This window comes from Primulina eburnea, chromosome 16 (genome assembly GCF_022965805.1).
Source record: "Primulina eburnea isolate SZY01 chromosome 16, ASM2296580v1, whole genome shotgun sequence".
Taxonomy (NCBI): Eukaryota; Viridiplantae; Streptophyta; class Magnoliopsida; order Lamiales; family Gesneriaceae; genus Primulina; species Primulina eburnea.
In genome coordinates this window covers 3,238,493-3,257,138 of record NC_133116.1, presented here as the reverse complement: position 1 = coordinate 3,257,138, position 18,646 = coordinate 3,238,493, and the positions used below count along the sequence as shown (strand labels likewise).

Sequence of the window (18,646 nt, the reverse complement as noted above, 5' to 3'; positions counted from 1 at the left end):
CAATAATTCTAAGACTCTTTTTTTGAATTATGGTATATTGATGAAATTAAGAAAATTATTAATATAAAGTTGTTATTATTTTTATAGAATAATAATATTAAGATAAATTATTTCTAATATTTTGTTATTTTTATAATATTTTTAGTTGCTAATTTTTATTTTTAATTTTGTTCTTATTGTTCTCTTGAAAATTTGATGAATATTTTAGTAGTTTAATCAAAATAATTTAAATTTTATAATTGAATTATAGATGATAATAAGATATTTGAATAGAATATGAATATTCAATGGATATAATGACGAGGCAGAAAGTTGAATATATAGAGAAAATGAAGATATGAATGTTTATTAAAATAAATATCTCAAATTCGACCCATTTACATCTCTTCCAACTACACCAGTAAACTCGTTTTGATTGGGCCGATCGTACTAGGCCTAAGTGGCCGGTCCGGATTGGTGCCAAACTAATATGACAGGATTCACCAGCCCAATATGGTATTGGGTTACTTTTCCTGAAATTGCAACCCAAGTACTAGCTAGTTTCTTGCAGCACGACGTCGTTCGGACTGCCAAATTGTCAAATTTTACACGGTGAGAAGATATTTCAAAAAAAAAAACCATCACTGCTTTACAATTCTCGAACTATTCCTTTTACCAGAAACTTCGAAACTCGAAGCTTGAAAAGATTGAGGGTCAGAGAATGGCCAGCAAATTAAGCCGTTCTCCATCATCAATCATCAGATCCGAGTTCGCGAACTCTGTAATTCGCCGATTCATGTGTTCGACGGCTCAGAAGTTAGGGAAGAGAGAAGAATCGGATCCAGAAACCAAAGAGAAAATACTGCAGATGCAGGATGAAGAGAAATATAATCCGAAAACCGAGGGAAATGAGGCTGAGGAATGTTTGAACAGAGAGAACGGCGAGATTGGAGGGCCCAGAGGCCCGGAGCCAACCCGGTACGGCGATTGGGAGAAGAACGGTCGGTGCTCCGATTTCTGAATTTTTCATTACCAGATTCTAAAATATTAATTGGCTTGATTTTGGGCTTTTTGCTTACTAAATTATGGGTTTAAACTAAATAAATAATAACAACTATTGCTCAACAAAGTTTTATAATTATTTTAATTATAGCAATGAAACATGATCTCTTGATCATTTCAGAATACTTTAGCGTAGCTAAAACGAAGTTTCGAAAATATTAAAATCAATTAAGTCGTTTCCTCCCATATATTTGTTCAATCCTATTTAAATTTATGCCAGAATTAAAGTATACCGTGAATGCATGTAGTGCACTCGAACTCATGGTATTGTCATTTTTTTTTTGTTCTTCCTTGTTAGTAAATGGACATATTCTCTATATATTTTATCAACCTGTGTTTCTATATCCTCTTTTATTTATATTAATTTTAAGTCAAATAACATAACGTCGATTAACTTAGGCAACTCAATTAAATAAAGTTCTAATATAAATCTAAAAAATGAACAGAATTTGTTGCAGTCCAGTGGCCCGAAGCAATTCAAATAAAGCAATTTAGTGGTAAACAAACATACAACACAGTGAATATGAGACAGAACAACAAATTGACTAAATTAAAACAGACAAATACCAAACCCACTCGCCGTGAAAACCTAATACCACCACTCTACGATATCTAAGCAAGCTTGTCTTTCAGACTTTTTGGGAGTTTACTCAAAACCTTGTCGTTGAAAACGGCATATTGTTTCTTCAACTCTGACTCGGCTTTCTCGGCGAAAGCATCGATCTGATCATCGTATTTTTCGTAAACCAAAGGCACGGTGTGCAGCAAAACGATACCTATTTTTGAAGGTGAATATAGGAACGAAGAGAAAACATGATAAGGAAATGGTAATGATGTAGCTTACAATTCGATAACAGCCATTATGTATAGAGATGATAGCAAGAAAGCTAATTACCGATGTAAAATAAGGTCAAGAAGTTGCAGCAACTCCCCAGAGAGGATAATATCCACAGCCCAGCAATCACCTAAAAACCAGAATGGGATTTCAAACTATCAATGGATAAGTTATTGAAAACGTTAATGAATTTCAATAAACCACAGCCTGCGAATATATTCAAAATGCTCTAGTCTGGTACGTTTGACAACAAAATAGTAAGCGCCACTACAAAAGTTAGCCTAGGGCTTAGATGTTTGTTTGTTTGGCAACAATGTTTCATAATGAAGTAAGAACAAATAGATTCACACACAGCAAGGAATTTCTTCAAATCTTTCCCACGTGCAATGTCTCGAAAGATGGAACAAGCGCGGTTGAATTCAACACGAAGGGCAGAAGCTACACCCAGGACTATGTCCTCAGAAAGAATGACTTCAGGGATCTTAGGTGGAGACCTGTGACGCATAATAAAACAGAAAAGTGAGAAGAATGTATAAAAAATTCATCAGTAGTAAGTTTCTTGACCAGTTTAGAATCATACTTATTAATAAAGGTGGATGCATTTGACCAAAGAAAAAGGATTGACAGGGCAAGAATAAAGATATGGCACAGTAGTGAGAGTAAGTGATATTCGAGCAATTCAAAGAGCACCCAAACTGTGGTGGCAACACCAATCACACCACCGGAACTTTTCTTGTCTCTCCATAGGAAAATATCAGCAGCTGTCAGAAAATATCAGCGTGAGATAGCACAAAATAATATTTAATAATGATAATAAAAGTTATGATTACATGCTCCATATTACATGAGACTACGTGTAAAAAGCAGCCACACAACTCTACTAACTCTAGACCGCAAATTATACTCTAATCGAGTCCATAAACCATTTCAGAGATGAAAGAAATCAATTACAAGATCCTCGGACTCTTTTAAGAGGAATTTCTTTGACAGTTTCAAAGCATATATATGCACCAGAAAAGTATCAGCATATACGTGCACCAAAAATCTATCCTCCAGTAGATTACATGGAATATGTATCAGTACAGGAGCATATAAAATAATGCAAAACAAATAATTGTGGAACTGAGCAGTTTACAGCATCAACTGAGGAGACAATGCAATCTTTCTGTTTTTGAATAGAATAATAGCCTCACTTTTCTATGTAGAACTCAAACATCAGAAAATGTTGGCATTGTTAAAGTTTGAAACTATTATTAGCGCAATAACAAAGAATTATCAGTTCGAAAGTACAAATTCCCTTTCTATATTATTTCACTGAATTGGTCATGGGTTCTTATTACATGTATCTATCTATTTTCTCCATGTACGTTCGAGTATTTCTAGAAGACATCCCTGTTAACAATATGAAGTATGAACACCACTAATGAATGCCGTTTGATACATAGGTATATGCACCAACGAAACCAATCCAATAACCTCAATTCCAGAAACCGTCGTATGAGAAAAATGAACAATATCTCATCTAAAGCATGTCGATGATAAAACCATTGGAGAGTATAGAGAATACGAAATCCGTACGTTTTCCACCTCCTAGAACCTTGTGGACGGGCTTTTCGCGGCCGAAGAGACGATAAATCTTGGCCTTTTTCTTGGCTGCGGCAGAAGATTTGATGTCCTTGTCGTCGTCCGAACCTGACGACGAAGATGAACCGTGGCTGTGAAGTTTCTCCGTGATCTGATCGATCACTGATTTAGCGTTGGATTCGTTCTCCTCGTGATCAGACATGGCTTCTGATTTCAGATTTCACGCGCCGCCGAACTTTCGGCGCCTTTTGCGATATTTCCGAGTGGAACGGATGGAGTCGAGGGCTGAGGTTTAGGGAAACGGAAACGAGCTGGAGCACCGTGTCGGGTTAGTGTGATGGCCCAATAAATATATATTACTAGCCCAATGGAGAATAGAGGTTGAGATAGGGTCAGAATTCAAATGGGCCTGGACTCTTTGCTGATTCACGAGGCAGTTATAAAAGAATTCCACCCGCAACTTTCTGCAAATCACATCAGTATGTAAATTTTTTTTTTGTAAATTTCTAGCTTTATATTACGCCTTTTATCAGTATTGTAAGAACTCATTTGATACAGATATATTATTTGACCATTTTATGAAAACTTATTATTTTTTATTGTGAATATGAACATAGTCAACATGTCTCGTGAATAAAGATTTGTGAAACCGTCTCACAAGATACCTACTAAATAATTGTAAGTATTGAATGTGAGACTATCATTAGTTTTTATGTACTTTAATAAACCACACACACACACACACACACACACACACACACACACACACATATATATATATATATATTAAAGTACATAAAAACTAATGATAGTCTCACATTTCAAATTTATGTGATAGATTTATTTTAATAATTATATATATAAATAAAGTGTTAACACTTTGATGTAAGTTAGTGTAACTAAATGGATATTAGAGTCCTTATTTTTAAGTATTAAGTTGTATGTTCTATTCTTGTTTGGATCATTTTTCTTTTTTTTATTTATTTTTTTAATTCATATATCAAAATTATAATGTTGTTCACCACTAATTTTTATAATTATATTTTAATCTTCATTAAAATAAAAACTAAATAAATTATAAAAAAAATTATTGTATATACAGATCAATGCACTATTGTGTATGTATATGAGTGGGTGATGTTAGTTATGCAGTATCCCCGTGACTCTACAGCATGGACTCATCTGAGCACAAGGAAACAACCTAGCTACACTCTACTAGTACTACTACTCATCCACCCTTGATGCCAACAAATGGATATAATATATAAATATATATATATATACACATACATACATATATTTATTTATTTATTTGTGGTAATGTATAGCATTAAGTGCCAACTCCTTGTAGGCGCTGGAGGTGAATTTCCAAGTGTGAAGCAAATTAAAAAACAAAAACAAAACAAAATGGCATATACACTACTTCACTGTCATACATAGAAATTAGAGTACTAACATATCCTTCCACGATTACCTTCTCTTTCCACTCGAGCATTCTTGCTCCGCCATGGATAAAGAATCGCCGCCGCGGCCTTACAAAACGTACACGATCACAGCCTCATCCATCTCCTATATGAAATCCACTACCACGATCGCCAAACTCTTCATCTTCAAACCTTGCATTCCAACTCCACCAACTCACATCTTACGAGCAATCTCACTTACCGCATATCCATCTCAAATCCTCGCAATCGTCGGCCCGAGTGGCGCTGGGAAATCAACTCTACTCGACATTTTGGCTGCTCGAACCGCGCCGACGAGTGGCGCCCTGCTCCTCAACTCTTCCCCCCTCAACCCGTCGTCCTTCCGCAAGCTATCCGCTTATGTCCCCCAGCATGATGCATGCCTTCCTTTACTCACCGTGGCTGAAACATTTGCCTTTTCTGCGAGTTTGCTGAACCCTAAAACCTCTGATATATCAGGGATTGTGTCCACCCTTCTTGATGAGCTCCGCCTCAAACATTTAGCGGAGACTAGGATGGCGTGTGGGCTCTCCGGCGGGGAACGCCGTCGCGTTTCTATAGGGCTAAGCCTCCTCCACGACCCGTCGGTGCTGCTTCTCGATGAACCCACTTCAGGGCTCGACAGTGGCTCAGCTTTGAATGTAATGAAGACGCTCAGATCAATCGCAGACTCACGCCATCGCACGGTTGTTCTGTCTATTCATCAGCCGAGTTTCAAGATTCTTTCCACCATAGATAAGATTCTACTCCTGGCGAAAGGAACGGTTGTGCACAACGGTACACTTTCTTCCCTTCAAGATTTCTTGCTTTGCAATGGCTTCTCAGTTCCTCCACAGCTTAATCCGCTCGAATATGCCATGGAAATACTGAATCTGCTCCATAAACCCGAAGCCATTTCACCGGCAGCAGTATCACCTGAAAATTCTTCCCCTTCTCAATCAAAAATTGCTAAAACAAAAGAAAAAATAAGGTACAGAAGCTCGAGTTTCCACGAAATAGTCACATTATACATCAGGTTCTGGAAAATAATATACAGAACAAAGCAGTTACTCTTAACAAACACTTTACAGGCTTTGGGGGTTGGCTTAGTGTTGGGCACAATCTACATAAACATTGGATTTGGTAAATCAGGGATTGAGAAAAGATTTGGCCTTTTCGCTTTCACTCTAACATTCCTCCTCTCCTCCACAACCGAAACCCTGCCAATCTTCATCGACGAAAGACCAATCCTTCTGAGAGAAACCTCGAGTGGAGTTTACAGGTTGTCTTCCTATCTCATGGCGAATACTCTAGTTTTCTTCCCCTACTTACTCGGGATCGCATTTCTTTACTCGGTTTCACTCTACTTCTTAGTGGGTCTCTGCGCAACATGGCAAGCGTTTGCATACTTTGTTCTCGTCATCTGGATCATACTTCTAATGGCGAACTCATTCGTCCTATTCTTAAGCTCCGTAGCTCCAAATTTCATCGCTGGAACTTCATTAGTGACAGTACTTCTCGCCGGATTCTTCCTGTTCTCCGGCTACTTCATCGCCAAAGACAACATACCCAAGTTCTGGCTCTTCATGCACTACTTGTCCATGTATAAATATGCTCTGGATGCATTCTTGATTAATGAGTATTCCTGCATGGTTTCAAGGTGTTTCATATGGTCGGATGAGACGAAGACAACGTGCATGGTGAATGGGGGTAATGTGTTGGAGAACAAAGGGCTCCATGAATTGCAGAGGTGGACGAATCTTTACATTTTGCTTGGGTTCTTCGTGCTTTATCGTCTGCTTTGGCTGATTGTTTTGAGAAGAAGGGTTTCAAGATTCAAGAAATGAAACTGCTAGCATGCCTTCAGTCGTTGCACAAAACGGATTAATTTCTTAACACAAATCGAGGTAATATTTAAGGATCCGTTCAATAAACATTTCTTGTAAAAAATTTCGATTGTTCATGGCGTTTCTTTTTTGATATAATTGTTAAGATATATTATGGAAATTTGTGATTGTAAATGTCAATTAATGCATGCTCGATTTACGCCATGACGGATTAAAAGTGACGGATCATGATATACAGTGCTTGATAAAAAGAAAAGGATTAACAACACAAAAATACATTATATGATTTTGATACGATGATCAACACTTGTCGTACACACTTACATAAACACTGATAATGTTACATTCTCTATTAAAATATATAAAAATTTAACATAGAAGACGTGAATGCCATCTCATCAATATTTATATAAACGTACAAGATAAAGGTATGACTTATCAAAACTATACATATATGTTCGAAAAATGTGCTTGTCACGGGTCCTTATGATCCCGACAATAACAAAGTGAACATAAATATGCGAAAACAAATTCAAATTAATGGATCATCGTCGTTTTCCCCGAAATTATGCAAACCTTATGATAGGGTCCGGTCTCCATAAAGAAAACACTACAGTCACACCAAGTGGTGAGATGGGATAATACATAGGAGAGGGTAGACATTGTAAATATCTAGTGTGTGCGTGTGTGTATATATATATATATATATATATAATATAGAAAAATCTTTTAAATATTTTTACTTATTCGAGTGGAAGCGATCCAATTGAGATACAATAACGTAATATAAATTTATATATATATATATATATATATATATATATTTCAGTACTAGAATATATAAAATATTTAAAACTATCCATATTAAAATGTCCTACTCTATTGTGGCCCAGGCTTGAATCGCAGAAAAAAAGATGCAGAGATTTGTTGTCCTTTATCTATTTTCCGAATCATTTGGTCACGGGTTCTACTTTCCTTTTTCCTATCACGAGAATCCATGAACATGCATGCACCATTTCATTTCATTTATATCATAAATTATTACTTGAAAATATATGTAAGATATAATTTTTTTATTGGTTATAAATTAGTATTAAATGCAGAAATACGATACATTATATATATTCATGGTTTAGATTATTTTTAATGTTTTATCTGCCGTACATTTTCGGTTTAATATATTAATTAATGTTTTTTTTTGAATATTATGAATTAAAATAAACAATAAATTTGGATAAATGTAAACCCAATCCAATTTATCCTAATCGGTGAGCAGCCCAGATAAGTTTGGTGGTCCAGTCCAACAGGTTGAGAGCCCGAGGATCACTAACAAGAAGTAATACCTCCATCTTCAAATTGTTTTTATATGTTCGTTTATTATTTTGTGTGTGTGTAAAATTTCACTTCTTATAAGTTTTTATTATATGGTTTAATTGAAAATCATTATATAATGAAATAATGTCACCAAGATATCTATACATCTATAAAAACATAATTGTTTTCTATACTTGGAAATTTATCGTAAAAAATTATATATTATAAAAAAATATTTATCAGTATTAATGCATTCACTTAATGCATTAAATATTTAAAAATAAATATATAATTAAATTTGAAGTATTTTAAAAAAAATCAATTTTGATTTTGATGTCCTTCGAAAATATAAACTACACTTAAGATTCGTAAAATGATCTCACATGAGATCCACTTTTATTTTCATATCGAAAACATTATTTCTTATTGGTTATATAAAGTGAAGCCACCTATTGGTCTCACATATAAAACAACTCATGTCTGCATGAGCTTAGCTCAGTTGGTTAGCAGCAGTGAATCTTGGAGCAATGACCAGAGATCGAGTTTTGCAAGCGGCAGTGTGAGAGTTATATTTCCTCTAATGAGGGGGAGCTCCTTGTGCGCCAGTAACATAAGGTCTAACTGCTGTTGGTTGGCTGAGTCACCATGATTTACCTTCTCTCACATTCTTGTCGGGTCGGGGGTAAGGAATGCCTAAGGTGAGCGATTTCACCCGCAATATAAAACAATTCATTTTTAAATTTGACCAAAAAAGAAACAATTTATTTAAAACAAACAAAGTCTGAAGAGATACATTATATCATACGAGAACCAATGGGAAAATAGAAAAAGGGGGAAAGGCAAAAACAAATAGGTAATTCGGATCACAAAACACCACCACACATTCCAATAACTGAACATAAGCATGGAATATTCCACTATGCAAAATTAGCATTTCAACTTCATTTTCGATTCAATTCGCCACACCCATCTCACCGTCATCGAATATGCTGGTGATCGAACCTCACACCACAGCCGTCGTTCGACTCCCCGCCGCCAATGTTTTCATCCCTCGGTATCTGTTTTTCTTTATTTTTCTACTTGTTTTTTGATATATTTTGGTCGTTTGCTTATGCTTGAAAAAATGTGGAGTTTGAGGGAATGAACTGAGTTTTTTTTCCTCTATTGAATTTGGTTGGTGAGTAGGACTAAGTGCTGGGAGTTGAGGGATAACTGTGTTGGAAGAAGGTGTGGAGGTTGGGTGAATGGTGGTAATCGGAATGGAATAAGAGCTACTGCAAAAGAGCTGCCGAGCTCGGGTTCGGGTCCGGTGAAACAGAATTTGAAGCCTCAGAGGTATCATCCGTTCGAAGACATTTTGGACTCTGAATTATTGGAGAACGGGGAAGCTAGTCTCACTCCAGCCGAAGCTTCTCGGACAATAATTGAGGTATACACAGAAATAGTAGTGTGTAATTTCAAGTTTCGTCTCAAGGAATTTTATTGGTGATGAATTGCTAATTTTATGGAAATGATTTGGTTGTGGGTGAATTTTGATGTTGTGTAAAGATTTTGTTTTAGGTGAATAGCAAGGCGACACTGATGTTTTCTGGTTTGGTGAATGAAGAAGTTCACGAGAACATTTTTTGGCCAGATCTGCCTTATGTAACCGATGAACATGGAAGTAAGATGCAATTATTTCTTGTTTATATTTGGCACTATTTGGTTGTCGATGGGAAGTGTTGTCATTGCTAAAGTTGCGATTGCTTATCATCAGATATATACTTTCAAGTGAAAAACGATGAAGACATCTTGCAAACTCTCACTTCTGAAGAAACCATCGTGGTAAGTTTAGATATTTTAAACTCAATGCACATGATTTTGACAAAAAGAAGAACGATATCATCCTATAAAATTCACCCACAGTCCTTTACGACTTGTTAGTACCTGGAGTAGTGCTATAAGACTTTACGCTTCTGTTATTTCTATTTTCCGATCTTGATTGTGCCCTCTTTTGGAAGCCACCGATGATTTGATATGCGTCTAAAAAAATAACTTAAGAGATTGAATCAACAGCATGAACTCTGTACTTGCCAAGTGACTAGTGAAAGAGTGTAACATAAGTAGATTCGAGACACTAGTAGTTGCCAATTTGCTTCAATGCATACCCCTGTCCCAATGTTCAAGTGCATTGTCAGACATCAAGGATCTTCTAATTCAAGCAATTTTTTTAGATGCTTACTTGAATTTCACACAATGCAGCAAGTAATTGTTGGACTAGATACTGCAGAAATGATTAGCGAGATGGAAGCACTAGGTCATTCTGATATTGAATTCGGTGTTGATGAGTTGGATGGTGAAGGTAGCGATTATGATGATGGTGAGGAAGATGAAGAAGAAGATGATGATGATGATAATGATGATGCTGAAGATGAAGATAGTGAAGTGTGCACTCTACCTTCTATTCTTTTATCTTTTAGTGTCAAGGTTGTAGCTCTGCAATATGTAAATTTTATCACATTCATCTGCAGGAATGGGTTGCCATTCTCGATGATGAGGAGGATGAAGATGAGGAATCTGATGGATCATTGGGGGACTGGGCAAAATTGGAGACAATGCGATCTTCTCATCCTATGTATTTTGCCAAAAAGTTAACAGAGGTAACTTTTTCAATAAATTTGGTGGGCAATAATGATAGAAATTAGTCAGAAAAACTTGAATCCTTATTAGAAATACTCTACTTTTTATTGACAGAGACTAGGATATAACCTCAATATTTTGTGGGTCCTTTGAAATTCTAATAATTAAAAGAAGTATTAATTAATTGATAAATTAAAAATGTATTATAAAATAAATCCACGATTCAACAAAGTCTGAACATATTGAATTAACTAAGAACTCAAATTTAATTTAATGACTTAGTTGATTAAATACGAACTACTCTACTAAAATGTTGGAGTTTTTTTTATGAAATAATAATGAACAAACGTATTAATAAATAGACAAAATTATATTATGGGATATTTTTTTGAAAAGCAGAAGAATATGACATGATCACCTACATCCACTACCATAAATCAATTTATAATTTTAACACAAAAGCAATTTAATTAAACCTAAACGAATCATAGAAAAATATTTTTTTCCAAATGACATTCATAATAAAGATTTTATAACATAATAAACATTGAATTTTTATTTATTTATGTTCTTGATTTGGTTCATTGTAGTCAAACAATATTCTTTAGTTTGATATCTCAACAAATTATCTGAAAAATAATTTATGTGTAACAATACAAGAAGTTCTAGTATTTATCTATATAATGTCTTCCCGACTAAAAGTTGTTAAAAAAATAACAATGACCAATGAGATATGCGAAACATTTCCGTGAGTATAATAAAGAGCATCCCTGTAGCACTCAAACGGGATTGTAGCAATGGGATTATTAAAAATTTCATCTGAAATTCGGTCAAGGCATAATTTCAATGCACTCGAGCGATCATCGGAGGCTCTTCTGCTGTATTAGAGAAAGGTGGTCATGCTAATCGACTTCAACCACCAAAATTTCTAGAGATAGAGAACATTGTTTATCATGGTTTCTTTGATATCAAGATTTTATGAATGTAAAAGGAAAGCTAATTGTGGAAAATATAAGAGAGTCGAGGAAGATATTATATCCTGAAGAGGTTTCATGATTCAATTTTTCTCAAAGGGTGGATTCAGGCTTGAGAAGTTCAAGCTAAGACAAGGTATTAAATCGTTTTGGAGAAGTGAACCAATTGATATACAATACATTTAGAGTACACTAGCAAGAAGCACGTGCGATGCACGTAAATATTAATTATTTAATAAAAATTAAAATTTGATTTTTTTTTAAAAATAATTTGATTCATTTTTTTATTTATATTGATTTAGTCTTTTGTCATATTAGACGAATAAATTAATTAAGAACTTATATACTTTACTTTCAAAATTGTTTCTCAAATTGAAATTCAAGTCGTTAATTTTATGTTATATAATAAATTATAATTAGCATAATATATAGAATGAATTGAACTGAAACAAATTTTGAAAATATATATATCTAAGAACCACGTATAAGATATAATAACCTAAAAATCAACCAGATTATGGATTTTATAAATGCATAAATCATAATTTATATAAGTGAAGCACACTAAGGACAAATAATTGTCAATTTAAAATATTTATGACTAACTCGTCAAAATATTATCAAAACTAATGAAATAATAATAATTGATAATAAAATATAACCTATAATACTCAAAATTTGCTTTTAAAATTTGTTTTCAATCATTTTTACACGGTTGAAAGATTTTCTCAAACAGTTATAAATATTAACCACGTGAAAAGTGTGAAAGACGGTTCAATATTTCTAATGATATTTTCAACCAGTTGACAATCTAAACAACAAGATATAGTTTGAAGAGTTAGTCTCATGTGAGACCGTCTCACAGATCTTAATCCGTGAGACGGGTCAACCCTACCCATATTCAAATAAAAAGTAATATTCTTAGCATAAAAAGTAATACTTTTTCATGGATGATCCAAATAAGGGATCCGTCTCACAAATACGACCCGTGAGACCGTTTCATACAAGTTTTTGCCTAGTTTGAAATGTAAAAACTTGTGAATAGTAAAGACACAGGAATTTTATGGATGTAAAACACTCACACGTCACTCCTTCCTCTGTAAAAAGGATTCCAATAAAAGACTTTGTCTTATATATATATATAAATATATATATTTATAAGTGCGACTAAAATATTTAAACTTCTTATTATAGCTAACTATTTTAATTTTTCTATCAGATTCGTATTTTATGTTATTATTAGTATATTAAAATTCATAATTATTGATATAAATTCTAATAAATAATTTATTAAATTCTTTACTTTCAATTCTTAGTTAAAAAATAATAAAATATATTAGTATTAAATTTCATATTATTATATTATTATATATTTATCATGTTATTGTACTATTGCATATATAATTATTTTTTTCTTATATCTTCATGTGATACTATAATTTATTACTTAATTAGAAACTACACTAAAATATAATTACAAAATTGCATTAAAATAATAAAATAACATGTAGAAAGAAAATTAAAAGGATAAAATATTTAAACTTAGTATAAAGATGGATTATTTGAGAAAGTTAATTTAGGAATTACATTTTATTCTTGAAGTGATATAAATTATTACAATCAATGTATATTGTAGTGATAATTCATTAGCAATTGTTAGACTATTAATTATATATGATGTGGAATAATTAGGCTACTAATTAATTATATATTAGGTGGAATAAATAAAAAAAATTGATATTTTTTTTTTACACTTACAACAATTAGAAATTTACAAATATATCTTTATTGAATTTTTGGATTTGTATTGATGAGGATGTCATTTTTATCTTTTGATAATTGAAAAAATTGTCAATTATCTATACTTACGTAGGTTTATAGATAAAAAATATATATTTTTATTATCAAACATATATTCATTTTTAATGCATAGATTTCCCATAAATTATGTAGAAAATTTCCATGCAATTAATCTAACAACACACAATTTAAGGGGATGGTAGAAAATTTACAATGAAAAACTTTGTTATTATTTTTACACTTTTATAAGTATAATAGTTAAATATATATTCTTTTAATATTTTAAATGATTTTTTAAAATTAAAAAAGCTATTGTTTTAATATTTTTTCTAAGAATTATGTATCAAGAAAATATTATTTCTCTAATGTATTTTTATTATAAAATATTTATTCAATTTTTATGTAACATTATTTTCAAAGATTCTTTTGTTGCAATTTTTTATTAAAAAATAAAAACACTATTTTAATCCTTATGTATTTAATGATTGTGTAATTTTCATGCAATTAATCTGACAATACACAATTTATGAGAATAGTAGAAAATTTACAAGGAAAATTTTGTTTTTCTTTTTGTACTTTTATAAGTATAATAGTTAAATATATATTCTTTTTAATATTTTTTGTAAGAATTATGTATGAAGAAAATATTATTTTTCTAATATATTTTTTATTATCGAATATCGATTCAATTTTTATGTAATATTATTTTCAAAATTTCTTATTTTACAATTTTCTATTAAAAAAATAAAAACACTATGATCCTCATGTGTTTAATGAGTTCAAAAAAATAAATACCTCAATTAAATACATAATCAATACATTACAAATCCATTATCCCAAATTTGTCCCTAAATTTTATATATTTTTTCCACCAATGCCCATGCAATTAATACAAACAATGCATAGTTTTTGGGCAATGTAGTAAAATCACAATAAAAAAACTTATAGATATATAGATAAGGAAGAAAATAGCCAATTTGGCAAAAATAAAGTTTCCATATGTATGATTTTGGATTGCCGTATTGAGTATAACCTGATCACTAACTTGAAACGAAATAGCTAGAATTGAAAAACATGGTAAAAGTGACAAACAATTGTTTTACGTTGCAATGTGGATGGCCCAGAAAATATTACTCTACATCATCAGAAAGTATGTAAATCCATGTTGCTTTAAGAATGTTAATATGAATAGCTTGAATTGCCAATATGATGTCAACAGAAGATCCTGCCAATATAACGGATAATCCTACTGATGGTGAAGATGGGGATAACATTGTATATAGGAGTTTGTGGCGTGCAAGGAAACAATTGAAGCATTCAACAGCACAATAATTTTCTGTAACAAAATAAAACAAGTGGCAATAGACTCATATTTTAAGAACATATGACATTTGATAATATTTTTTGATTTTATTAATTTATCAAAATTATCAATTTGTCTCTAGCCCAAGTTTGGGAGCAAGAAAGACTATTGTCTGATAGAGGTGATTTACCAATCAAATATTAAATTATGGAGGTTATACTGTACTTTCATGCCCAAATTTTTTTATTGTAAAAACTGTACACCCTTTTTATGGCTACTTTTTTTGCACAGGTTGTTTCAGACGATCCTTTAGATTTTATGGAACAGCCTTCTTCTGGCCTTGCTATACAAGGCCTTCTAAGACCTGCATTCATCGAAGAACATTCTGTCATCCAAAAGAATGTAACAGATCCTGAATGCAGTGATACTGATTCAAGTAACATTGGCGATGAAAAACAGGAAGAAGGCACCGTGAATATCAATGGCCACAGATGTGAAAAAGAACAATCACAAGATGATCCAAGTTGGGCAGAGGAATTGGAGAAGGAAGAAAACCTTGGAAGTGGATTTTCATTTTACAAACTAGAGATGATTAAAATTCAGTTAGTGTCAGCGCATGGACGTGAGGTAAATCTATGGGTTTCCTCGTGAATCTCAGCAGCATACGTTGTTTCGTGTTGTGTTAGAACTGTCTTCGTACTTGTTAAAGTTTAATATATTTCACAATGTGACACTAGAGAACTGTCAAATTTACCTCTCTTGTTCCCTGCCTTTTTTATTCATTAATGTTGATCGCCATTTCAATACATCTCCATCCACATATGACATAACAAAGAGGCAATTTCTGGATACTAAGCGGTGCTACATGAACAGGAGACATATACTCTGTTTTATGCTGTATATTAATAGACAAAAAAATGCTATAGTTTGTCATGATAGTAATTTTTTACATTCGTGAAATGAATGAAAACTTATGCTTGACATCCCTATTCTCTCCCTAAATGATTGATGTTACTGCAGTGCTAAGCAATGCAATTTTTTATTTATCCATATGGAAAATGGGTAGTATGATGGAGTTGTCATAAGTGGAGTAGAAAAAAGAGACAAAGTTGTCGATGGATTATATGTCTCATACTCTTGTTCAATCTGGTTGATTGACTGATGATGACATATTTGATTCTGTTTCTTCAGACTCTATTCTGATATATTTTCAGTGTCAAAATGAGACGGGATATGTATTATACATGTTGTTTGGTATTGGGAAGGAAAGGTGTAATTTTATTATTCATGCAGAATTTTGTTGAAATAGAAGATTATAAGAGGGCTCGACCTGATGCTATAGCACATTCAGCCGCAAAAATAATATCACACCTCAAAGCTGGTGGAGAAAAGACCACTCAAGCTCTACAATCTCTTTGTTGGAGATGTAAAGGGATTCAAGTTGAGGTAACAATATGAACAATGGACTAAAATTTCAAAGTATTAGTTATTGTGAGCCTGACTAATATACCTGTTGGGAAACTTGATTAAAGCTTTACGGCCATCTAGTATTGGAAAATAAATTTTAGACATAAGGTTCTATTACACCCATATGTGGTAGAAATTTATGGCATGAAGAAAGTGTAAGGAACTAAAACATCACCATTCCCCACCACATTTTCCATACCATGACAAGTCGTCCTAGATATAATTTGTTTCCCACCCAGAAGCGTTAAAATTTGTTAAAGTTCTAATTTATCTGTGAAAATTTTTCCACTTGGCTGCATCGTCTACTTGTATGATAAATTATCCACTCTAACCATGTATTGTGATTGAATTAAGGAGTAAAAATACCATCTATTGAGTCATCAGAAAACTTTAATATGCAGTTGCTTGGTTTTTGCACTAATTTTTTACAACTTGAAACAATGACAGGAATGTGCTCTTATAGGAGTAGACAGCCTTGGTTTTGATTTGCGGGTTTGCTCGGGAACACAACTTCAAACACTGCGTTTTCCTTTCAAAAAACGGGTGTGTGCTTTTCTTTCCCTTACTTTTGGGCGGTTCATAATTTCCTTGCTGGATTTTTGAACAGTAGAACATCATGTCAACATCAGTTGCTTTTCTTTCCCTTACTTTCAAATTATTCCAGCTTAAAAGGCTTGTCCCGGTTGCTTATATTTTGTTGTGAAAAACCATCCCACGTTAAATTTCATGTACTCGGTGGATCCTCTGATTCAACTCTCACTTCTCTCGTGAATCCCTAGGACTACATTTATTTTTATGTGGTTTTGGCTTCATAAATTTGACATCCTTCAAAAAGATTGTCTTACCTCTCAAATCCCCCTCGTACTTAACTTCACAGGCCTCATCGGAGTACAGTGCCGAAAGGCATCTGAATGACATGCTGTTTCCGAGAGCTCACAAAATCCAACCACGGAAAGAAGCTCAGCAGACTGAATCTTAGGTTCAAGTTAGATGCTGATATCTGTATTTTTTTTTATGTTGTCCCATGTACGTAGTCGATAAAAGTAGTACAAAGCTATGTAGGAAATCTTTCAGTTCCAGCTATTATATTTGTTATTGCAAGAAATTTTGACATTCCAAATCTCGTCTCGTATCTTCTTTCCGGCCATTTTGTAATAATACGTGTATTGCATAATTTTAAAATTTATTTTGGGAGAAATGTGTATTTTATTCATATAAATTACGATATTTGAAACATGGTACGATGACGTTTTCTACTCATCATCAATTAGCATTTTCCCTTCAAAATAATTTAAGTGATAAATTTCAAATGATATCAGTACATAATTTGAAAGTCAACATAATTATCAGTGAAATTATGTAACTTGATATGAAAGTGAATTTGAAATCCAAAAAACTGAAATTTATCGAATTGAAATTCATCATCTCAAATATATCATCAATCCAAACACAATCATCACACCTTCTACAAAGTTCTAGTTCTTTTTTGGAAACTAAATATCAAATTTTAGTCTATTTTTTTTTATAAAAAAATGTAAATTTTTGGTAGAATTTAACACATGTTCGATATTTAATATTTTAACAGATTTCAACTTTCTATTACGAGTGACTTCAAAATATTTTATATATTTATTGAATATTCGTAAAAGAATCATTCAAACATTGATCGATTCATTAATATTTGGACATGGTAAATAGCGTGGCCATTTTTGGTTTAAATATAAGTTTAAGTTTCCATGTCGCTTGAGATTAATTAAATATAGAAAACTACGAATGATTTTAATATACAGATTTTTGGTCGGAAAGTGGCGGTCTGTGCTCAACTGCTCCATTACATGTAATTGCTCCATGAAATTATATAGTTATTTCATTTTATTTGTTTGCTGAATCATACTATTTGAATCGACAAATTATTTGGACTCTTTTTTTTAGTGTGTTGGGAAATTTTCAATTCAACCCACTTATTTTAGGTGATGAGACGCGCCTAACTAATTTTTTGTATTACTTCATGAATTGAGAAATTGTCAACTCAATCAACTTATTTTTATGAGAATAAACATATGACATCTCTATTTGTCATGGGATTTTGACGAATGGTCTAGAATATGTATAAAGCTTTAGTTATTGGGTAGAATATTTGTGGTTATTCAATTGAAACTCATCAACTTGAATTAAATTAAAGATTTTTATATGTTATCTTTAATACTTTATGAGCATTAATTTATTAAAGATTTTAACTACTCTTGGCTTTTCTATCGTGCTACTATCAAGCATCAATTTCTTCACTTTTGATTGTATATGATAAATAATTGATGTTTCAAACTATATTATTTCGTGTATCTTAGATTAAAAAGTAAAAAAATTTAGAGGTGATTTTTCAGAAGATTGTTTATAATTAGTTAAATAACATTATTTTGGTT

General features: G+C 32.5%; 3 protein-coding genes across 3 annotated transcripts; 2 read left to right on the top strand and 1 right to left on the bottom strand.

Moving 5' to 3' along the window:
* Nucleotides 1-1,449: 1,449 nt before the first annotated feature.
* Nucleotides 1,450-3,769, bottom strand: LOC140817144 (reticulon-like protein B2). The gene is made up of 5 exons (XM_073176750.1): nt 3,455-3,769; nt 2,457-2,637; nt 2,229-2,370; nt 1,937-2,006; nt 1,450-1,817 (listed from the first exon to the last, which is right to left on the bottom strand). Exons 1-5 carry the CDS (start codon nt 3,660-3,662, stop codon nt 1,654-1,656), a joined length of 765 nt encoding a protein of 254 aa, XP_073032851.1. The 5' UTR covers nt 3,663-3,769; the 3' UTR covers nt 1,450-1,653.
* Nucleotides 3,770-4,850: 1,081 nt separating this feature from the next.
* On the top strand, nt 4,851-6,955 carry LOC140817159 (ABC transporter G family member 8). Its single transcript, XM_073176788.1, has one exon. The coding sequence runs from the start codon at nt 4,968-4,970 to the stop codon at nt 6,747-6,749; it is 1,782 nt and encodes a 593-aa protein (XP_073032889.1). The 5' UTR covers nt 4,851-4,967; the 3' UTR covers nt 6,750-6,955.
* Nucleotides 6,956-8,912: 1,957 nt separating this feature from the next.
* On the top strand, nt 8,913-17,424 carry LOC140816318 (uncharacterized protein At3g49140-like). The gene is made up of 10 exons (XM_073175508.1): nt 8,913-9,117; nt 9,249-9,492; nt 9,624-9,726; nt 9,820-9,887; nt 10,305-10,487; nt 10,574-10,702; nt 15,051-15,386; nt 16,053-16,205; nt 16,674-16,769; nt 17,104-17,424. Exons 1-10 carry the CDS (start codon nt 9,050-9,052, stop codon nt 17,203-17,205), a joined length of 1,482 nt encoding a protein of 493 aa, XP_073031609.1. The 5' UTR covers nt 8,913-9,049; the 3' UTR covers nt 17,206-17,424.
* Nucleotides 17,425-18,646: the final 1,222 nt, after the last annotated feature.